At 39.2% G+C, this 24,471-nt stretch overlaps 1 protein-coding gene across 2 annotated transcripts; it reads right to left on the bottom strand.

Moving 5' to 3' along the window:
• Nucleotides 1-241: 241 nt before the first annotated feature.
• Nucleotides 242-24,138, bottom strand: BTBD10 (BTB domain containing 10). 2 transcript variants are annotated; one of them, XM_009984947.2, is made up of 8 exons: nt 23,989-24,138; nt 9,762-9,955; nt 8,808-9,093; nt 6,465-6,567; nt 5,617-5,737; nt 4,328-4,525; nt 2,850-2,960; nt 242-1,232 (listed from the first exon to the last, which is right to left on the bottom strand). In XM_009984947.2, exons 1-8 carry the CDS (start codon nt 24,087-24,089, stop codon nt 922-924), a joined length of 1,425 nt encoding a protein of 474 aa, XP_009983249.1. In that variant the 5' UTR covers nt 24,090-24,138; the 3' UTR covers nt 242-921. The 2 variants fall into 2 exon arrangements, with proteins under 2 accessions (XP_009983249.1, XP_009983248.1); XM_009984946.2 differs by lacking the exon at nt 23,989-24,138 and adding an exon at nt 15,835-15,959.
• Nucleotides 24,139-24,471: the final 333 nt, after the last annotated feature.

The following is a 24,471-nucleotide window of genomic DNA, read 5'->3' as shown; positions in this document are numbered from 1 at the left end:
ATTACCAGATTTGCCTTTAAGATTGTTTTTCATGCATTAACCATCCTTCCCTGAGGAAAGAAAAGCAACTACTTTCAAAATTCATCTAATTCACAGATAATTCAAACTCTTTAAAATAATGGAAACTTTATTTGCATGAAAAACTTGTTTACAATCATTAATAAATGAAGAATGAACCATTTGCATTTTCCTATTTCATGACACTTATGAAAAATGTATTAAATAAATAGTTGTGAACAGATTAAGGTAAGGCAAAATTTAAGATAAAGCCCCTCTCCGTTGTTCACAATTTTTGAACATGGCTCACGCTGCAAACAAGTGAAAAAATTCACTAAAGAACTCCGAGTTTAACAAGATGTTACATGGGTAATTGAATCATGTCCTCAATCCAAAAACCCAATAGTAAGTAGTTTTGTGCTCAACCGTATACAATAACTTTAAAAGGGTCAATCTATTCAGAGCAAAACTATTTACAGTTAATACTTTTTGATAGAAGCACTTTGTTAGTATTGTACAACACATTTATAAAAAATGGCTTCAAATTCCATTTATCAACCATTTGTAAAGTGCTACTATCAATTCCAATTCCGCATTCTAACCCCTGTGTAACAATACTGATGTACATTAGCCACCAGCATCCCATTGTTTTGATGGGCTTAAGAGTGAGGACAGTCCAGCATACAAATCACCAATGTCACAAACCTACTGGCAAACACGTACATGTATGTAACTGTAACCCCAGGATGTTTGATCTGTACTCTTTCAAAAACAATCAGGGACTCCCTGTGCTCTTTTCAAAGGTCTGTACTGCAATATCCTAAACACTGTTACACAATGGAAAAAACTGGCATTGCAGTGTAGTATGAGTTGAGTACAGAGTCGCTTTAAAGTAGCATGCGTTTGTTTTAGGAAGAGTGTAGATCAGAGTGGTGGGTTTTGTCCCTCAGTATCCATCTCGCTGTTATTAGGCGGAGGATGAATAGGCAGAATATCCAGCTCGTCTACTTGGGGGGTGGGGTGCATTACCACAAGCTGGTCCTGGGGTATATCTGCTGCTGCTGCCGCTAGATTTGTAATAGATTTGCTTTTCACGCACTGAAAGTCAACGTGCCGACTCTTTCCTTCCTCCTTCTCCCATGACATCCGAATAAATGGTCTTTGCACGTAGTTGTAAATCACCTCCGGCCTTCCACCTGGTCGCTTTTTCACTTTCTCTTTGTATGTGGGGTAGCCTAAGAAACGGAGTACAGCAGAAGTTAGCATTTCCTGGACTGTTTAGTTCAGGGTTTCTTTTACAAAAAGGCAGTGTGTGGAAGCATCGTGAAGGTTAGCAGTTGTCACTATCAACATCCTGAATAGAAAAGATGCCATCGTGGTGTTCTTAATGTTACCTATGCAAGGAGGACGTGCAGTCAGCAGTTTAACTACCAACCAGATTGTACGGAAAGAGGCTACAGCGCTACCAAAATCAAATATATTGCCACCAGACAACTCTAACAAACTTCACAGGCAAAGCAAGTTGCCCCTTCCTTGAGCCAAAAGCAGTCAGCTGTTTCTAAAACACTATGACCTGGAAAAAACAAAATGAGATCTCAAAAGTAGAGACCAGTGTCACTCTGATCTGTGGTTTAAGTTCCCACGCAGAATCCCAGCTCCCCAAAATGGTCTAAATGGATGTATTTTCATCAATCATCAATTCTGGTTATGCTGCGTTCAAGTCATCTCTCCCCTCCGCCTAAGCAGCAATTTTCATTATTAGAAAGTTACATATTATTCTGGAGCACTAGCATTAAAGTTTAGTCAAAAAGTTGTTCTGTCTAAAACAGGAAATGTCCAGCAATCCACAATAAACTAAGATTACCTAACGTAGTTGTCTTTTGCAAACCCAGAGCTGAGACCTTACAGATCATCCTCCTAACTTACAAGATGATTACTTCAGATTAATATTTACTGGAGCACCTCTCCTATGAAGACAGGTTGAGAGAGTTGGGGTTGTTCAGCCTGGAGAAGAGAAGGCTCCGGGGTGATCTTATAGCAGCCTTCCAGAACCTGAAGGCGGCCTACAGGAAAGCTGGAGATTACAAGAGTGTGTAGTGATAGGACAAGGGGCAATGGATTTAAACTGAAAGAGGGAAGATTTAGATTGGATATAAGGAAGAAGTCTTTCACTCAGAGGGTGGTGAGGTCCTGGAACAGGTTGCCCAGAGAAGGTGTGACGACCCCATCCCTGGAAGTGTTCAAGGCCAGGTTGGATGAGGCTTTGAGCAACCTGGTGTAGTGGAGGGTGTCCCTGCCCATGGCAGGGGGGTTGGAACTAGATGATCTTTGAGGTCTCTTCCAACCCTAACCATTCTATGATTCTATGAATATTTCTTGCACTTCAGTGATGCATTTGATAGTTTTGTCTTTCCTGAAAGAAAATTATTTACCTGCCACTTGACATGAAATTTTTAATTTCAAAGCCTGACAAGGACACCAGACCAAGAACAGAATATACAAAGCTGTAAAAACACTTCAATACCTCAAATAAAGTACAGAGGAGATTTTGCATGAAAACTAAAGGGCAAACGGCATGAGATGCAAGTCGTAAGTCAGTAGAAACCACCTAAGTTACTCTACAAACAGCCTAGCAGCTAGATACATCTTGTAGACTATAGTCATGAGCTTGTAATTGGGTTTTCTAGCTGGACCAGTTGTTTATTGGCTACCACTCCCCCTCTGGCCATTTCATCATATATGAAAGACAATACCAACCCTTGTTGTTCCAACTGCAGAGACAATCATAAAGCAGAGAAGAGCAGCAGACCTTCTCCCCCAAAGAGTCAGCATGCAAGCAATGCTTCTCTTACCTTCAATGCCCAGTCGGATCTTCTTGAGCCCCCTTTCCTTCAGGACTGATTTGGCCACATCTCGATTTTCAATGTATTTGAAGAATCTATACAACTTTGTGCTGTAAATAACTAAAAATACATTTTAATGAGGATAAACTACATTCAAAGATTAAACTCGTAGTCTCAAAGATTTATATTTTTCACTCTTTTGCTTTTCTCTAGTATTTCTATCTCAGAATAGGGAGAGAGACTGAAGAACTCTTGAGAAAAATGGCTGAAGGCACTGTGAAATGGGTTGGCTGCACATGTCTTTTTCCCTATCAATTCACTCTGTTTTATACACTTAGGGTTTTTTTTGTTGGATTTAGGAATACAATAGGACAATTCACAGAGCAAACCACATTATATACTCCCAGTCTCACCTCCACAAAGCAAGATCTCATTTTTTTTCCCCTTTTTGATGGAATTCCTGCAGACATTAAAAAAAAAATAAATCTTCCCATTCTACTTGCCATTATATAAGAGAGCACTGCAAATCAGTTTCAGAAAACGCAGGCTTGTGAACCAGAACAACGGGGACACCTTTGAAATTTCGATTATAACACCTTAAAAGAAGGGACTGGGGCCACCAATCCTGTACAGCTGCAGAGATCCAAATCTACTCTTCATGAAAAGTATAAATGTAAAAGGCAAGTGTATGCCTAACTAATTACTTAGAGTAGGGGGTACTTTTAATTGACATATTTAAGACATAAAGGTCCTAGAAACCTGAGCCAATTATGTTACTACATTAGAACAGCCACATTTGATTGAGCATCCCTTCTGTAGCCAGAGCTGCAGGTTTGCATCCGCCAAAAAACAAAAGTGGTTTTTTTAATTAGCGTTTTGTTTTTTATTAAAAAACAACAACAAAACTGATCCTTTGAAGATACTTCTTAGAAGATTTTATACTACTGGAGTACAAAAAGCATCTCAAGCTCCTACACACCCCCACAAAACCCTGAATTTCAAGTTTTCACACTGAAAGGCACAAGGACAGCACTGATGCAGGGAAGGGCACTCCACTCACAGGTGCTTAAACTCACCTATACACCAAACTCTTATACTTCCAAAATACTAACATACGCTTTCCCCCCACCCCACAAAAAAATAAACTCAAGTTGTTCTCCCACAGTAAACATGACTCCTATCCATTTTTCTCATCAAGCTCTTTCTGAAAAAATATTTCCTTTCCCCTCATTGACTGACAAACCTTAATAATAAAACTTAGCTTCTCTTTTTAATGAGTTTCAAAAGTAACATGCAATATATGCTTCTGTGAAGCAAAATATTAAGCAGAACTACCAAAACTAAGGTGTTGGGTTTTTTTTTGTGAGGCATTAAGGAAGATGTAAAGACTTTACTAACAGTGCTTATGTACAAAAAAGTTAAATCAGCACATTTACTGGTACCCCTACCATAGCATGGCTTAGTAGAAACAATGAAAATAAACTTACTTTGTGAATACTCCTCTCCCATTTGTGGAGGATATTCTTCATCCCAGTCAACAACATCATCATCTGTCAGCACAACAATGTGGCACTCCCTCTCTCCACTTTGGGCACTGGCTACCATTAATGGGAGAATCATTTCTTCTAGATAAAACTCAAATTGTTTGCGAGCACCATCATTTGACAATTCATGCATGAGAGCACCTGGAACAAAATTTTAATTGATTTAATCAATTAATTTAATTGAAATCTTGGTAAAAAAAACAAAGGCAGGAATAAGAAACACAGCAGTTCTTTTTATTTTGTAGTATTCCCTGCAGACAGCTGTAAAGACACTTAGTGTATCAGTTTGTGTAAGAGCGGAACTTTTTCAAATGTTTACCAGAAGCCACACCAGAAGTTCAAACTAATAGGACTGTCCTGCAGATATTAACATAATGTCAGTCAGGCAGAGGAGTGACTTTGAGGAGATCTCTTTCACATTTTACTATTGCTAAACATTTGGTCATTGTGTGTCAGACTCCTTTTGGGCTTCCTAAAAGAAACATTATTTAAGCCAGTTGCTGAAAGAATAGAGCACGCAACCTACTTTCATAAGCAGTAGCTTCAAAACAAAGCCTCTCAAAACTCCCACAGCGTGAGCTGCTAAATCCTCCTGCTAAGGACAAAGTGCACCAAGAGTGTGACTCAGCAGGCAACATGCCATGAGGTCACGGTACTGTGGGTGAAGGCATTAGGTGCCCCGCGCAGATCTCACAGCTGGAATGCCACAGCTTGGCCCTGCGCTGCACAAACACCATGATATCACAGGCACCAAAGAGACAGGCCAGGTTATTTAAACATTGGTCAAAACTTTGGCTGTGCTCAGGGAAGGAACGAGCAGAACAGATACTACATGCTGGGAACCATGACGCACTCTACACCACCACCAAAGCTGTGCTACTTTTGTTAACGACACAGCTTAATTTTCTTAAGCAAGGAGCTGAGTAAATTACCCTCCCTGTCCTCTGCAAAAATAGTATTACTGTATCTGTACTGCAAATGCATCAATAGAGTTTAAATATTCCACAGCGCTGACCACAGTAGAAAAATATCAGAAACACCATTTTCCAAAAGGTGTACATCCATTGTCTTTGGGGCTTTAGGACATAAGAGATAAAAGGACAGATTTTGCTCATGTAGTGCCAGCCATATTCCTCACCTCATTAAAGGATACAATTTGGAATTAACTCTCCCTTATATTTGCTTAAGTTAGTCTGTATAATTAAAATTATTTAAATAAATTCTGTACTTACTGAGATCTCTGCATTTAATAGTACTATACTCAAAAGAGATACAGAGATAGTCACATGCTTCTCTCAATTCAGGAATGGATATCCCATCAGGACAGCGTATCACTCCAGTCTTGTAGTAATCCTACAGTAACACAGTAAACAAAAAACACAATGCAATGTCAACATTCAACATTTCATTTATGATGCTTTCTCCACAAGCAAATCCCCCAAAATGTACGAGAGCAAGGTGCGTTAAACTTTGTGAATTTTATTGTCCTCAAATTTACTAATTTTCTGAGCTGCTTTCAGAGCAGTGAGCTCTGGTTAAAATTGTTTAAGTAACATCTATTAATACCGATCATTTTGGTGCGCACATATTGTCTTTCATCTACACTTCACTCAGCTTCTGCTATTTCTATTCTGCTGACAAACAGCATGGCAGCTCTACTTCTTTGTGTAGATATGAAATACATAAGGATCCATTTTCTTCTCAGGCTAAAGTTTGCTTTTCTCCTGTTAACTGCAGGAGAAAAGTACTCTGTTTCATCTAATTTCAGCACAAGAAGGGCTGAATGTATCTGAACTAGGTGAACTAGATGCATAGGAGAAGGTGAACAAATTTCTGGCAAGCAGGGCTTTTTTTTGGTTCATTTCATGCGTGCTTTCTTTCTCCCCAGCTGTCACATGCACATGTCTAGAAAATCTAGACATGTCTTCCTATCAAGCGTTTTTTTAGCCTCTAGAGAATGGAAGAACAGTATTTATTTCATCCAGAAAGTCCAGATATGCAAGTAAGGCTAAATCAAGAAGCTATGTCTCTTAATACTCATAGTGCTTGTCCTAACAGTACTTGCCCCCTGCAAACTCACCAGAATAGCACGAAACACAGTGGAACCAATTCCTTCAGCAACTTCATACTCTCCTTTTTCATTAGGACGTGTAAAATTATGTTCTCTGCCTGATCCAAACATCCTGCTCAAGAATGACAGTAATTTGGTTAGAATTCCTTACTATGAGGGGTTTTTTTTTTTTTGGTAAATCTTAGAAGTAAAATGTCAAAATGGTACTGAAATGGCAGGGGAAAAACAGTCTCGTATCTATGTACACAGTTTGGTTTATGTTTAGCAAGACTACTAGAAAACAGAAAGCAGGGTAGTGTAACTTGGGAAAGTTAGTGAACTCGCAAATATCCTTTGATCAAAGCAAGAGTTAGACCAGGCCATTTCCTCCCAGTGCCAAAGGCAGGGGAAACTCAAAAACAAGTCGTCTTTGGCATTTGTGGGGTATTGTAGTAGAAGACCAGGTTTTGTTGCGGAATTCTCAATTTTTAAAGACATTTGAGGTAGTTCAAGAAACGGAACTTAGTACTCAAATACATGCAACTGACCTCAATTTCATTTAAAAGATTTACTGAATTCAAAAGTTAAAATAACATTCTGATAGAAGATACCGGTACTTAAGGGTAGAATATACAGCTTATTTCTTCCTGCTAGGATGCAAGGAAAGTTAGACTAAGGAGAAAACTACAAGTACCAAACAGTATCTGACTTCTTAAAATACACCTCTGATACAGAATTACACCCTATGCTTTCAAGTATTATCACTTATTCTTAATCTATAAATATACCCCGATGGCCAAGCTTTGCTTTCATACACACAACCCAAAGAAACAAAGCTGGTCTACTATGTGCACTTATAATGGGGAAGGAAGTCACTTTTTTCACTTAATGATCTGATATGTTTTCTGACCACTCTTCAAGACAAGAAATAATATTTAGGAAGTAGGCAGTCTAACAGGATATAGGCTTAAGGCAAATAATACATTCTTATTATAGTTACTTTTACCTCACAGAGCATATTAGCTAAGCTGTTCCTGTTTAGTGTCCTGTGAACTGACATTGAGGGAAAGTGGGTTTATAAATAACCTTATTTTAGAGCAGTATTTCTGTATATTTATTAGCCTACTTTTGAATTAGTAGAAGATAAAATAAGCTTGTTCCTTGAACCAATCCCAAAGGGAGAATAACTCAGCAACACGCACACAAAAAAATAATCCAGTGCATTAGCCAGCACCACTTACTCTGAGGCTGGGCATGGAAAAGGAAACTTATGTCACCATAGAATTTCACACTGATACAATCCCAGTTTGTTAGTCTAGATATTTACACGTATACATGTATTATACATATATAAATGCCTTAAATAATAGAATTAAATCATTGATTTATTACTTCTGTTGATTTCCTTTTACAGTTTACAGAGAGAAGCATTTGCTTTCTCTGTAACTATTTCCCAACTTTTCACAAAATAGGCAACCAAGGCACTATTTATTCCACACAGTGCTGATTTAAACAAAGCAGAAATTGTTTAATCGTATTTATTGCCAGTACCTTGGCAAACAGCTTATATAAATGTATTTTAATCATGTTTATATTCTTATGGGCTGAGAAACAGCCACATTTTAATGAAGAAGCCAAATCCAAAGTGACACAGACATAAACTTTCATTTATTTCTTGCTGCAAGTTTGTAAGCGGTGCTCTCTACACTCAGACAATGCAAAACCAGTCAGTGTTTGGGCAAGTATAGAATCTTTTCCCACCACGTAAACATGTTAATTATGTTGCTTATTATAGTTTCTACAGAAAACATTACACACATATTGTGGAATTTCATTCAACTATCAGCCATTTTGAGCGTTACATCTCTTTGCCAAGAGGCTCTGATCAGTTATACTATCTATTTGACATTCCTCTGTCCAAAAAGCATCTCAGAAGATACACATGCCAAGCTTGAGTGTTGTCAGGGTAGGCTCATAAAGAAAAATAAACTCCTTCAAGGTTTCCCTCCTTGCTGTTATGAAAGAGGCTATCTACACTGACTACTTTGTTTTATGCAGCTACTCACTTTAAAAACAGACTGCATACAGAAGCAATGCCCAGCAAGACAGAAGGAAGCAAGTACATCATGGAACGTTACCTATGAACTCTTTCGTCTCTAACTAGCAGACATCTATTGGCATCTCTGCCAAAAATAGAGGAGAACCTACATCTAATTTTTACTTAAAGACCTTTGCAAATTGATAACATTAAATGTTCGATCAGCTGTAGCAATATAAGTTCAACAGCCATTTAAACAGTTTTAATATCTACAAAGCATTTATGGCTGTCTTCTACAGTCAGAGATTAAGGGGAAAAAAAAAAAAGATACGAACCTGCCCAACATTGTATTAGGTTGCGCAGTAAAGATAGAAGGATCTACAACAAATCTGGTGTTATCCACTATAAGCGTTACTCGTTCAGAAGTTCTTACATTCCGAGCTCCCTCTTTTCCATTTTCATATACAAATACCATTTCCCCACCGGCCTTGCAGCTCCCATCTGAACTTGACTGGCTACTGTTTCTGCTGCTGTTCCCCATGCTAACAACGGAACCGTTAGGGGAAGTCTTCTGAGGACGAGGGCTGCTTGGTCGTGATGAACTGTGATCCTTTTCTCGATCTTAAGCGAAGACAAGGTGAAAGGAGAAAAAACAGGAAATGAAATTATAGATTTACACAAGCTCTATGCAGTTTATGTCTTTCCAGGCACAAAACCTGGCAACTTGGTAGGTTAAGTACAAATTCTTTCAATTAAATCTATTCTACTTCAAGAAACCTTCAAAAATAACTGTCCACACATGAGATCCTGAAGTTTCTACCACTTAGACATCAAAGCCACTTCACCTCCCCAAAGCCTTTACAAGAAAAATTTAGCATTTTAGTACGGAAAAAGCAATTCAACATAATATAGAAGCTATGCATCACAGTTGGTGTTTAGTGCTGTAGTTCAAAGAAATAAACCAAGTTTTGTCACAAGAGAAGTGTTTCCTCTATGTCTAAATACCTAAACCCTGTCAAGTACAGGGGAAGTGTTTAGTCAATTATCTTCTTAGAAAAATTAGATTTTTCTTGTCATTTGAACTAAATAAGAGCATCATGTAGGAATACACACTGCAGACTGAAGAAAAAGTTATGACCTATCAAAAAAGGGTACTCCCAGCCCAGGGCACAGGTAAGAAATGCGTATGTTGTGGCAACAACAAATAATGCTTTTTATTGTATTCTTTTAACAAAATAGTAATTGAGTTTAGGAATTTCAATCCTGAAACGCTATAGATCTAAACACACCAGAATGATACTGTCTTGTTGGTGAAGTAACATTCCTGATGCATGGAGTGAGCTGAGATTCTGCTCTTTCATGGGATGAGTCACGAGATCTGTCACTTGATCTGCGTCTGTCCCTTGATCTCTCATGTCCACCACTCGCACCATGGAGGCTCATTTTTGTGTAGTCTATTCCTTTAGCAATACGAGACGAGGTGCTGAAAACAGAATAAGAGAAACGTTCAGCATTTTAAAGTTTCTGAAACATCATACATTTAAACTTTAAAGGCATTCACACTCCATGTACACGTTTTGAAGATTAATATTACCCATCTCCCTTTTCTTTGTTGTACTCATGCTTATACACACAAACATGAACAACGATTTAGAACATTAAGTAAAGAGCAAGAATTACCTGTTCAGTACTGTGTGATCTGCAGAGACACTGGCTGATCAGTTGAGCCAGCCTGTGAACCTGTCTGTATTTACAGAAATCCCTTCCAAAACAGGTAAGTCAAATACAACTAAGCATTTTATTTTGATTCTTACTGTTAAATTAAATGTTGTAATCAAACTATTAAGCTAAAAGTTAAGGGTTATTTTTTCCAGTGAAACCTGTTTTGGAAAACCTTTTGCGGAGCACAGGCTTTTAGTACTGACTTCACTTTGTTTGCAACTTGCCCTTTACAAAGGTGGTGAGCCTTAAACCAGTTGATACATTAAGACACACCAGTCAAGGGTTTATTTCTATGCTTTCTTTTTTAAATTTTCAGTTACTCTTAGAAGGAACAATAGTAAGTCACCGCAACCCAGACAGCAAACATATTAACTGTACTATTAAAACCAAGACCTACAGCACTGTCGGTAACAAGTAGGACATTTGTTCTAAACTAGCAAATTTTAATATAACAGTTTAAGATTTTTTTAGACTGTGATTATGTTACATTCCTTAAACTAAGATACTGATTACATTTTGCAATTCATTATTAAACCTACCAACAAAACCAGTCAGTTTCGAGACCCAATACTCTCTGAAACTACCTAAAAATTAAGTATCAACTTGCAACAGCTATTGTTGACTTTTACCAAAAATACTTACACCTTTTATTCGTACTCTTTAAAACAGAAATTTTTATATCAGGGCAGCACAGACATATCTCTGACCTTGCACCCCACTGAAATTCCTAAATCAGTTCCTTTGCTATTTGCCTTTCAAAGGTGGGCATGACAACACTCCTTATTTATGGGTTTAACTGAAGAACCTTCCAAAAGCCTCAAGTACTGGATAACCGAGACAGACGTCTACATAGCTACAAGGTCTGATAGAAAAAGAAGGGTCATAGTTTCCCACAGGAGCCTCAATGCCCCACTTGCTCACAGCCTGCAAATCCCAGGGCTTTTACCAAGACACCTTAAATATGACTGCTAGGAATGCTGTAGGATTCAAGAACACAAAGAGGTGAGAGTAATGACCTAGCTAAAAAAAAGTACAACAAATTTTAAAAGCATGAACTGTACACACAAGCTGAACAGAATGCCTTCTTTTTAAGTTGCTTAGAAATAATGACAAAAAAAATAATCCCAACTATTCAAAAGAATGAACATCTAGCATGATATGTTTCAGCTTCAGGTTTCACTGACTGATAAGAGGAGCTTAAATCAGAAAAAGAAGGCTATGATAGATCTTAATGCAGTTTACATTGGCACAAAACGAGTATTAGCCCAATGCAAAGAATAAGAAATACAACTCAGCTAAGGAACACAAGCTTCTCTCCACCCAATTTGAACGGGGGAAGGATCTCATAACCAATAAAGCAGAAGTTCGGTGCAGAGAGAATCTACTGCAATATTGTTTCCTGCCAAGCTTGAAATATGCTGCAATAAGACACACATCTTTAGGATGTGAAGTCAGCCAAAGGTCTATTGAATAAGGTAAAAGAATTGCAAGCGTTGCTCATGGCTGGAAATGCTGAGATTTACAGTCCAAGAATAAAGATGATCCAACCACTTTCATTAAAAGGAAATAGAATTTTCTTCCAGACTTCCAATGCAATTCTGAACATATTAAGATTTATAGCACTTCAGCATGGCTAACATGTCTCTTTACTTGTTTTACTTCTCTGTTAGAGAAAGTTAGATTCTATATTATGAAAGTGAAAACGTACAAAAGTTTGCGAGAGTGGGATCTGCAAACCTTCAAGAATATCAACAATTTATGAATACCTTTGTGCCTTTTCTTCCATATATATATACACACACATATATAAAGATGCATACTAACCAACCATTTTAATAGGTACAAAATACGCCCACCAATTATCAGAAATGGGGATTACAGCCTATAATTAAAATCTAACTTGAAACCAAAGTCTCACTGCTGTTTATACATGATGATATTCATTACTATTACAGCTAAACTTCCCAAGAAATGGTCAAACTTTAAAAAAAAAAAACCCAACAATAACTGAAACAAAAAACCCTCAGCATCCCATCTGTGCATTTATATTTGTGCATCATGGTATAAACAACTATCCCACAAAGGGAGCGGGTGGGGGGGGGGGGTGTGTATGCGTGTGTGCTGCTCAACCACATACACAGCAGTCTTGTGACAAAATATCTCAGCAAATCCTAATAAAGCCCCATGTGATTAGGCCTTTGTTAAAGCAGTGCTTTGATCCTAGCCCTGATAATACTTCTAACCATGCTGTGAGAAACCAGAGTTTTGCAGGTGCCACATTTTATAGTATCAAAAATGTATGACTCACCTCTTCTCAAAAGCTCAAGCACTCTAGTTTCTTTAAATAAAGGAAACACACTAGAAAATGAAACTGAACCACTGTAAGGATATACAGGCTTATCACACACTTTGGCAGAGCAGGCATGAACTACCCTTTAACAGAGAAGGCAATTAAAACGTGATTCTGAACACAGAAAACCGTCTAAAGCCACATCACTCTCTAAGCAGTGATCCAGAGCTCACACTGAAGTAGGGCAAACCCTAGTTAATAATCATTACAGGAGTTGAGACAAACAGGTGCTACAGGAAGTAACAATGACTCAGGTGGCATCATACCTCCTCCTTAGTCATGTCTGAATAAAGGACTAAACACACCGGACATGGTTGTTTCAGTTACACCTTCCCAGTGTTGGAACTGGGGCTGCTTCTGCCTTGGTACGTACAGCCAGCATGCACAGAACCTGCCTCCTCCCACCAGCCACATTCGCCCCTTCAGAGCACCCATCAATTCAGCACACTGCACAACAAAAGAGGCAGAGGCCGCCAGCTGGAGGAGGACAGGATCCTTAAATATTAAATCAATTGTTTCTGAAACAGTTTAGTAAATAATTTCAAAGAGTTGTTCAAATTGCAGCTGGTCACACCATTCACTTGCTCTGCTTCTATGTTGTACTTTCCTCCCTTTAATGTACAGATTAATGCGAACTGTGAGACTGGCACGTTATCTATTAGCCAGAAGATACAAGATGCAAGCCAAAATTGCAGGATTTCTCAGAATTCAAGCAGTTTAGCTTAAGGCAGCACCATCTGAATAACGAATCTTCACTCACCTTAATAACAGCCATCTAAAATGTCAGTCTTAAATCTCATCACTGTTGAGTCACAGTACACACACGAAAAAAAGTGTCTTTGATGTGTTGGATATATACCTGAAAAAAAATCTGAAGTTCCATTTTTTCGACAGCAGGTGTACTCAGATAAATACTATCACTGAAATAACACTTCGTTTTATGATAAACAAGACAACTGAAATAAGTTTAAATCTGAACAAAGAGAAAATAACGAGGCAGACTCCAGCAAGTCAGAAGAGCCAGTCACTGGCTTTACCCTGCAATATGTGACTAGGAACCCTGTGTCACCGAGCTACTCTGTCGGTCTGAAAAAGGAGCTACATCTGTGGCCGGTACATATAAAAGAAGACCTGTGGCTTGTATTTTCCTGTAAAGAGGCTTTAGAAGAAGTTGCAAGTATTCAAAAAAATGAAGACATCAGAACTTCCAAGTTATTTTGACTTTTTTGATAGAAGGACTTGTTAATAATATCATTTTTCCCTCCTAACAAAGCCAGTGGGGACAGGAGGTTGTTTCTGCAGGGAAATGCAAAACACCTTCGCTTCATACCAGCGATACAAAACTTGTTAGAAGTTACTTTATTTCATGCATTACTAAGACTAGAACATTCACTCACTCTCCCCATAGTTTTAAAATACTGATTTCCTAAGTTGCTAACTGAGATTTGGCAGTGCATTTTGTTCAAGAAGCCCTAACAGTTGTAGACAATTAAACTTTAACTAAACATGTCCCCTGCGATGCAGGTAAACCAAACTGGCATTCACTAGGGAGTTCCAGAGTCGTGTCGGCACAGCTACCTACCTACACCAATGGAAAAGTGACTGACAAAAGCAGAGCTGCCCCAGTTGCAAGAACAGGCAAACTAGGAAGTATTGTGGTTCACAGAAGCATTATGCAGACCAAATACAACATCAGTACCTCTCAAACAGCAGTAAATTGCTGATAATTAAAAGTGCCAGGAAGCACTGGTCTCATGCAATGCCTGGCTGCCAGACTATATTAATCTGTAATTTCAGCCTACAAGAGTCCATGGTGCTCTGCACAGTGCATTACTTCGAGCCTCCAAGAAAGCTGTTATAGTTTCAGATCTCTATCTCCCTTGGAAAAGAAGTATTTGCAATGTCAACTTTCAATTAATTTCCCAGCCGATGACCACCAGCTGCACAATGTGCCATGGAAACCATGGGCAATGACTGAGGCACAACATCAGCCTATAAGCAAAATTTTCTCCTGCGTGCTTAATAATGTATTGCATTTAATTTAAAACTGTTAAAAGAGAAAACAAACACGATATTTTAAATCCACAGCCTCATTTCCTTCTTCACCGAAGCTGGAAAAAGGCCCGTGTATGTCAACTGTCTAGTACCCAAAAGTTTACAAAGGAAAGGTAAGAGAGTCTTGCTTTATCAATTACTTTCCTCCAGGGGAAAAAAGAACCCAAAACACTCAGCCCTGTGAATACTGGTATATTTAGACAACCTTCACAAATTCAATATACAGGTTTGCCTGGCTCTAAAGGAACACTGGGTCACTAGCACTGTACCCATCCAAGAACTTTAGGTCAGTGATAGAACTTATTTTCACCCTCGGTCAGAGATCAAGAAAGCTCTGCCTTTGTAAAGGGAAGAGGCATTCTCTTTAAAAGCAGCTGCCTCACAAAGAAAACCAACTAAGCTCAAGGCTTTAGCAAACCTATTTAATATGATGCAAAGGAGGAAAAAAAGCACCATCAAAATGGCACACTTGTCATACTGAAAAAATAGAAGGCATACCAGTAAAGGAAGAGCTGTTTTCAAAAAATGTAAATGCTCTTCAATTTAATGACGCTTTGGGAGTCATCTGTGGAAGGAGAGCTTCAGTTTGTCTTTATGCATAGCAACATATTGCTCTGAATATATTACTCATGATTAAAAGAAGTCATTCAGCTGAATTAATTCTACTGCCAAAACAATTAGCAAAAACAAAACTTCATGCACATCCTACTGAATACTGCCAATAAACATATTTGTTTTATAAAAACAGGCTCTTGCCTACACAGAATTATGGTGCTAAACCAAGATACTTATTACCACCAAAACCACCTTAAAACCTTATCTAAATGAAAAGGACGCAGCAGCGGAATATTAACCAAGATTTTTACCCTTTTTTCCCCCCCTTTATCTTCTAAAACTTACAGTAACTGACTCTTGTTAAAATAGAAACTTAGATCCAATCCTTTCCCAGGATGATTCACATAATCAACACTTGTAGAATAAGGCTATAGAGCTTCATCTATACACTAAGTTACAGATATAATGCTATAAGGCTTTAGAAGAGAAGAAATCTGTTCTGCTGACATTGCTAGGACTTACACAATGACAACGCTTATGCCCCTCTTCCTCCCCCTGAAGTCTGTTCTTTGTCAGCAGACATTTCAATTGACCGGTGCACACAAAGGACAGCACTTTTCCTTTTCCTCATTCTTCTCCTGAATAAAGCCCACAGATTATTCCTGTTAACGGATACGCACCTTCCTCTTGTATCTATCAGGGAAGAAACACAAAAGCATGGAAATAATTTTGAAATCAGAGCACAAAGGAATTCTGTTCCTTCCAAGAAGGCAGCTTTGAAAGCCAGATCAGCATCCTTTGGCATTACTTGTCAAGTTCAGCATATTTGATATTTCCATCATTTCTTCAGTAGTTCACTGCACCACCAGCGAGCCTTACTTTTTCTTCCATCATCTTCCCCTCAAGGATAAGAGATCGCAGCTATACAGTCCATTAAGCGCTCAAAGACGCAAACCCCTCTAGATATTAATTCAATTCAATTCCTCACAGTCACTGACTCAGCCATGCGTAGTGCGATACTGACGTCTGACCTCACAGCCTCCTGCGAGCTGAATTCATAGTTGCCGTCCCCCATCTCTCAGCAGCCATTGGGTACCGCGACTGACAGGCAGGATGGGGAGCGCGCGAGAGGAGAGCTGCTCGGTACCGTGCCAAGTACCATCTGCGAAGCTATTTCTAGTCCTGCCAGCTTGTCGGGTTTCAGCGCACACACACACACACCACATCTGAAAAGGTTATTGCTAACTTTTCTCTTGTCACATCTCTCATTTGTGTTTGTGATCATTCGAGACATACAAATCCATGCAAGTTTCAGGGGACGTTAGTTAATTTGTTCCTCCAAAGTCTGCCTGGATTAATATTTGGAACAAATGCACCTTTCACTGAGTTCGTAATCACTGCAGGTACACAATAGCCTTTTGAGAACAAGACAGCACAGGCTCCATTTTTTAACTACAAACATCCCTTTTCCAGCAAGTCTAAGCCAGGAAAAACGTACTACAATCTAAATATTAGTATATAATTATACTAATCAGTACCGTCCCTGATCAGAAGTCAGTTCAAGTCCTGATGCAGTGCATCTTCACACGAAGAGGTCATCAAATGCTTGACAAAAAGTCAAGCCCACCAAGCACAAGAAGCAACAGAGCACATTAATATACGTGTCAGGATAAAATTTTCCAAACGTTTTTTCTTTGGAGGAGGATAAGCGAGCATTCGGCCACAGTTTTTTTTAAATCATACTTTTTAGAATGTCTGTAGGCTGTTTTAAGGAGCCACAATACACCGTAAGACTTGATTTTTATTTATTATAAGAACAGTTTAAAAGCAAGTGGTAGAGTGGAAATTAAAATATGATGACAGCTGAAGGAATAAGGGGGATTGTTCAGCAGAAGACTACTGTTATAAAGAGGAAGTCAGTAAGAAAAATAAGAGATTTGTGATTAGAAAGGCAGGAGAGCATCAGCATTCTAGACTGAAGAGTCAGCTCTTCAGACACAGAAGGAAAGTTTCGGCTCACACAACTTTCATTACCTGAGCCAGGGCGTTTTCTCCTGTTTTTAAGGTCTTGTGAGGGTTCGCATGACCACCTTCCCCATGCCCCAGGGGCAGAATAACCACACAGTCTTGTAAGCCTTTTCTTCCCTTCAAAATAAGCCATGGAAGACACGGCTATAATAAGCTATACAGAAAGCATGCTGGAAAAACCTTCTCTCAGGCATTTTTTTTTTGCCTCCAATAGAATATTTCTCAGCAGCAAGAAAAAGTGCAAGTGCACTCAGGTTCTTTCAGCACTGGTTCCCAATACAGGGTCTTTTCTCCGTAGCAGAATTAGCATGTTTTGTTCTCCTTTACTCCTATTTCAGGTAAAAAGAACATGCCATGGATGGATTAGCTTCTGATTCCCACAAAACTACCTCTCAGGCCAGGACATGCATTCATCAAAATCTCATAGAAGCATGGTCCAGCAGTCATGCCTAACTTGGGGCTCAACCTCCTATAACGAAGGCCTCAGAAATAATTCTCTCTGCTTAATTAGGGGAGCTGTACAGGCTCTTCCTTCAGCTCAACACAGTAATTCCGCAAACACTTTCCTGCTCCAAAATTCTTAAATCTTCACATAATTTTGATCATCAGTGGGCTCTCAACCATGAGTAATACATTTCTTAGTAATTCAGTTCCATTTCAAGAAGGAAATAACACAAAAATCCCATGAGTGTTCAGTTGCCAAAGGGATTTTTCAAGCAACCAGGAATTAACCTTTAGGTAGGTATACATTCACACCTTATGACTTCTGTCAAGCTACCCAGATACACAACCTACATAAAAGAACTCTGGTTGTCTTTATTCATATACCAATTCCTACTCCATTTTCAAAACAGGATGTTAGGTAAAAATCAAAGTTTAAGAAACTCAGAAGCATATTCTCCTTGGAACTGGAGTACCTCCATCTATTAAAAACCAGCTTCAGAAATTCAAATGCAAAAGAACTGGATCCAAACACTTCATGAACCTGTAACTAGCTATTAGAGTTTCTACTCTCAGAGCAGACAGCAATGCAGAAAAGAGCTGTCCATAAAAATTCTATGGCATAACAGTTCCAAGCATAATCGCTTCACCTGTCTTGATTAAAAGTCAGAGTCGGATCAAGGGTCTGATGAAGTTTCGCATGGTGCCAAAGCCCATCACAAGCAGTATTTGATGATATTTGGAAAATCATTTGTGTGCTGGAGAAGTCCAACAGGATTTAGTGTGTCCTTACGCACAGAAAGTCACTAAGTTTTCCTTCTCAGCACTGCTCACAAACTGCCATTTCAGAAGTGCAAAATGTCAAAAAGGAAGGAAAAAACCCACCACAACTGTTTAAGACCACTCACTATACCTTAGATACCTTACAAAAGGCTGGTAGACTGATGTTTTTTCAAAGCCATCACTGAGTGCAGCCCATTTTTCGAGATTCCAAGAACACCTCTTTCCAGTCCATCTCAAGTTTCTCAAGAGGGCTTTACATCCTAGTGTCAATAACATCTAGATAGAGATCTTGATCTGCCAATACCAGATTGCAATTAAGAGCAGGCATGTTGGCAGTTAACTTAAAACAGATGATGCACAATAATTCATAGACTACGACCAGAGCCCATGGTGAAAGTAGATCTAATTCATAGTGTGTAGGCCTGTCCCATGCTATAAAACGTTCAATTGCAGAAATCCAACTTACAAGAAGAGAAATAAAACCCGTCCTGCAGTCTAAAACAGATTACACATTCTGGTATCGTTCCAGAGATGAGAAAAGGACCTTTCTGGGGATGCTTCATGTACTTACAAAGTGCTGAAACAAGTGGCACTTTGTCATGGTTTGATGTGGGGGGGGAGGTCTGGGTGGCAGAAGCTGCCCATCAGACCAGACTCCCATCCCCCTCGGGGCTTGAGCCAATCGATGCCTCTGCGAATTGCCCTGTTTATGTCGGGACAAAGGAACTGGAACGGTGTGCCTTTGCCCAGGAGCAAGGAGAAGGGCGCTGCCTCTGCTCCCTGGCGCCCGGCCAGGCAGCGGCCTGTGCTGGGCCGGGGCCATAGGCTGGGGATGGCCACGACGGAGCCGCTTGGGGAACTCGGGGAGAGCTCCACTCCCGAGGTGCCCACCGGGCCAAGTTCACCCAGAAAAGACTGAGATCTGAGAGAAACAGCCACACCAACACTAGGTCAGTGAAGATGGAACAGAACAATGTGTGCCGCAGCTGAGTCCTCCTTGCAAGTGGCCCCTTTGCAACCAGTCCTCGGTGGAGCAAGCAGAGACCCACTCGCAGCCCGTGGAGGATCCACGTCAAGAAGAGATGCCAGAGCCTGAGGACGGTACGCATCTAGAGTCCGTGGGATGACCCCCGCCAATGGGGAGGTGCTTTGTTAAAGGAGATGCCTGAGCCTGAGACTATTGTGAATCATGGGCACAGGTCGAGGCGCATTTACGCATCTAAGTCTGTACGGAGAGGCATTTAAGGTCGATATGACGACCCACGCCGGAGCGCATTTAAAGTCTGTACGATGACCCACGCCGGAGCGAGTGGCTACGACTCCCTAAGAACCCAAGACTGTGGTAAAGCCCGCACTTGGAGCAATCCGATGGAGTAAGGATTGCCTCCTGCGGGTAGGACCTCATGCTTTCCCCGTGAGTAGGGGATCCACTGGAGCAAGGGACAATGGTGCAAGGACTGCTTCTCCTTTAAGGGAAGCGGCAGTAACAGCACGGGATGAACTGACCTGCACTCCCCCATTCCCTGCCCCTCTGCGCCACTGGGGGGAGGAGGTAGAGCCGGGAAGAAAAGGCAAAGTGAGGGAGTGGTGTTTTTAAGATTTGGTCATGTTTTCTTGTTATCCTCTCAAGTAACCATTTTTGTTTGCTTTTCTCTTTTTAGGTAGCTGTTAATAAACTGTTTTGCTTTAAGAAAACTGAGCCTCTTTTGCCCCGGACTGTGGTTGGTGGGTGCTCCTCTGTTCCTGTCTCGACTCTCAGCTCTTCTATTACATTTTTCTCCTCTCCATTTTACTGGAGTGGGAGAGCTGCGTGGAGTTTAGTTGCCAGATCGGCCTAACCCACGACACACTTCCATTCACAACCCATGAATGCATGCTCCCAGCATGCAAAAATAATACTCAGCATCTGCACAATAACTTGTAATCTATGGAAAATTTTTCAAAGTTGAAGATTTTCAAATATTTAAGAGGTTCAAGAGTCATGACAACAGAATCACAGCACAGCCACATTTTGTTCATTAATGTAGTAGGGCAGGCAGGACTTTGAATCTAATACTAACTAGAAGGAACAAACAAGGAACTATCAATTGAGACTAAAATGGAGGTAGACTTAGAAAATTAAATCCAGGACAAATCATAAGGAAGAGGCAAATTCAACCCACAGATTTTCTCACAACTCCAGAGAAGGCACACTAAGTACAACAGAATTAGAATTAAAAGTCTTCCAACACAACAGAAACTACAGCACTATGGAGAAATTACATGTGGGAAGATAATAGCCAATGAAAAATTAAATAGATAATACAGAATGGCAATACCTAATAACAAAAATATGATTTCAGAAACCATTTACTTGAACCTTAGCCACCGTTTAGTCAACATATGGTTCCTGAAAGTTTTCTTCCATCTTATTTGGGTTCTTAAATAAAAAGCATCTCAAAGATTTTTGTAATAGCTTGGACAAATGTTTGTATCATTAGTTACAGTCAGCTTCAACACAATATAATTTCATCCTGTCAGAGTCTTTAGATTTATATCAGGGATCACTTGCATTATATTTTTGGTCCTTATTTTCTGAATTTCTCCCGAGTTTTCCTTTACATTACCCATCTCAGAACAAGTAAGAAAAAGAAGAGAAAACAACGGTACAACTTGCAAGAGGTTTCAAAAATCGGACACTCTCCAAACTAGAGAGAAGAAGATACAATGCCAACCTGTGTAACTGTTTAATACGTACATCCCCTTAGACAGTTTTGCCACACGTCCTTTGCCTCAGACATCACGGTGAGGGGAGCCGAGTCCTGTGGCTATCCTTGCTGCCACATAAGCCTTTCACACAGAAGGACGGCTCACAGCCCTAGATTATGTTTTCTATGAGTCTAGAAAATTATCTAAGCTATTTTAAGAATGTTAAGGCTGGAGGATTAAACACTCCAAAGCACTGAGAAGTGACGAGCTAAGCATCTATCTTAAATATTACTCCCCTCTTCAGATTTATTAAAGTTCTTATTTTACTTTTTTTCTTATTTACTTCTCAAACCTGAAAGTGCAGTTCTGTTCGAGTTACATCATTAAAACTTATGTTTACAAAAGCATTTCCCTCCCCCTGCATTTCTCCCACAGACTTTCCACTTGCCTAGAGAAAAAGTGTCAAGTCAGAAATGATAGTAATATGTCTATATGCAGCCACCCAAAATCCAATTATTTTGTTTAGGCTTTTGTTAGGAATAAAGTACACTGCTTTCCAATAATTGGATTCTTTGAAGTAACTAAGTGTCCCAAAGGAAGAAGGTAACAAAATATTTATCCTTAATGTATTCCTTAGTCTATTACAACCTTACAACCTCAAACTATTAGCTGAATTCTCATTCTCAAAGATTTCCAAAATGAGTCTACATTATTTGAGGAAAAAAAAAAAAAAAAAAAAGAAGAAATCAGATGTTAGCTTGAATACTATATCCCTATCATACACATTAAAAGCTTCCATAAAACACTGGCTGTTCAGCATTTTATTGGAAACATAAATTGTGTTTTGTCAGAAATATGTCCAATTTAGCTGCAATTATTTTAGAGGCATAGATTTCATGTCTTCTGATGTGTGAACCGTGAGTTCAGATCATACAAAGTGATCAACAGCAGCCTTTCTGAAAGGCATAGGCCACAAACTTTCTTGAGTTAACTCCTATCTGCATCAAATAATCTTTTCAGAAAGCTGCACAGCTTTTTATTTAAACATTTCCCAAAAATAGATAATCTACAACAGACCACACATAGTAAAACATGTACACTGTTTCTCTGGACTGGATTTACCTAGCTTCAACTTCCAGTTACTAAACTTTATTACAAATTTGCCTACTGGACTAAAGCTCATCACCATAATGCTGTTTCTGCAAGGATCTTTAGAGACTGATCAAGATGTCGTTATTAAACCTTTGAGCACTCCCTCTCTCAAAATGCATTTAGTAACTTCTATGTCTTCAGAATTCCCTCTGATCAAAATTTTCCTTGAACTGCTGATACCAGACTCCCAATAACTTCTCCATACATCCAACAGCTCTTGACCATATGATGTTACTGGAGGCTTATGTTCAATCAACGACCCATTGAGACAGCGTTCTTTACCGTGCCAATACGACCAATGATGGCGAGCTGATGTAGTCTACAAGAACAGTCTACGTTCTTTGCTCCTAAATGTTCAACTTCGTATTTAGTCATAGGAAGAAGGTATGGCTGTTATTTGCACCCAGATGACCAGTCATGGGAGGTAGCATGGGATCAGAGATGAACTACACGAACCGGAATCAGCAGTGAATCACCCATTTACAATTACACTCCGAGACCCGACAGTGAACAGTCCTCAACGCGTCTACAATGCCCATTTACATCTACATTGTTTATTTGCTGATACTGTGCCCCATTTTGATCTTAAGGAAGAAGTACAGATCAACCACTTACTAGACACCATCATCTTAACAGAAACATCAACTGTACAAAGCTATATTCCCTAAGTCTATACTGGCCCGCAGTACCAGCTACCCTCCTCAGTTCTCTGCTCACCATTCCACTATCCACATCACAGACAGGCCTATAATTATGTGGGTCTCCCTGTGAGCCTTTTAATTATTGCTGCATTCTTTTTTCCTGCCCTCTTGGATGTCTCCCAATTATTTAAGATTTAATGACAGGAAAATAATCCACAATGTTAATTGCCCATAGAATACTTTGGGCAACACTTGAGTCCAGTTTACCTGAATCTATGCAATAAAAATGTGAATTAAGTTGCTGTTATTGAATGTGCCCCTTAGCTCTTTTCCTATCATCTTGCAAGTGGGAAAACTCAAATCTCTAACAATTTTAGCTAGCTAATAGAGATGTTTTAGTTATATTTAGCACTTCTAAAAGGGCAAAGTACTTGGAAGATACACGCTTATTGAGATGCTTATATATATATTTCCAGCAACATGCTTCTTCATATACATTTGCTAGGTGACTAACTGCTTTGCTTAGTTCATTTTTGAACGCTATATGCTGGAAAAACACTGATTAACTTCATAATGTCTTCAAATCAAGAGCATTTAAGAAAACATTCTTACAGTGAGGGATGCAGGTGAAAGCAAGATCCAACACAGCTTTACAAAGAAAGTGCTATAAAGCATATTACTTGCATGCAAGCAATTATTATTTACCATCGTGAACAATTGCACATATTTTAAGTAAGCTACTTCACAGAGAGAACCAACAACTAAAAAGTGATGAACAGGAAGTAACTCCCAGTAAGCACTCCCAGGAAAAAAAAAAAAAATCATATATTTAGCCACTCAGATGGTGCACTTGATATGTACACAAGGCATTCAGTTTTTAAAAGACCAAAATTCCATCCATGGCAAAACAAATGCAAGCACAGACTAGGGAAGCTGACAAATCATTTAGGTTAGAAAATACCTTTTAAAACAATCAAGAATGCTCCTTTTAAAAAGAGCTACAAAATTTATGACAGGACTTGCCACAACCAGATACAGTAGCCTTTAGAATGAACTTTTATCGTCGTTTTTGAGATGCAATAGACAGTACATAGCACCTACCTTGAATGTTTACAAAGTTTACGAGGTCTATTATGCAATTTCCGATCCCAATTCTCTGGATCACTGGAGTTACTGTCATAAGGATGAGGCCGTCCTGCCATTCCACTGCCAACTTCCTCACACTACTGCTCTGAAAAGCACACATGCAGCACTCACAACCTACATTAAGAGAGCAGTGTTTACCTTTAAATAATGCCACACAGAAAAAAAAAATTAGACATGCAGAATTTAGTGCTGTTAGGTTTTGTTTTTTTAAAAAAATATTAGAGAAAATGGGATATACTGGAGCACTTCTAAATTGCATGACAATAATTTTCCATACATTTTGCTGATACCTGCACTAAAAAGATTATTTTCTGAAAAGAAGTAGAGTTCTATGAATTTTGGCAGACAACTTCAATTTTGTCACAATGAATTTCGCCGTGTCTGAACAGAAAAGTCACTGGTTATAAAACACAAGGCAAATACATCGCAATTTTCTTT

The sequence above is a fragment of the Tauraco erythrolophus genome, chromosome 6 (genome assembly GCF_009769465.1).
Source record: "Tauraco erythrolophus isolate bTauEry1 chromosome 6, bTauEry1.pri, whole genome shotgun sequence".
Taxonomy (NCBI): domain Eukaryota; kingdom Metazoa; phylum Chordata; class Aves; order Musophagiformes; family Musophagidae; genus Tauraco; species Tauraco erythrolophus.
The sequence above is the reverse complement of the archived record's forward strand: the minus strand, read 5'-3'. Positions and strand labels throughout refer to the sequence as shown.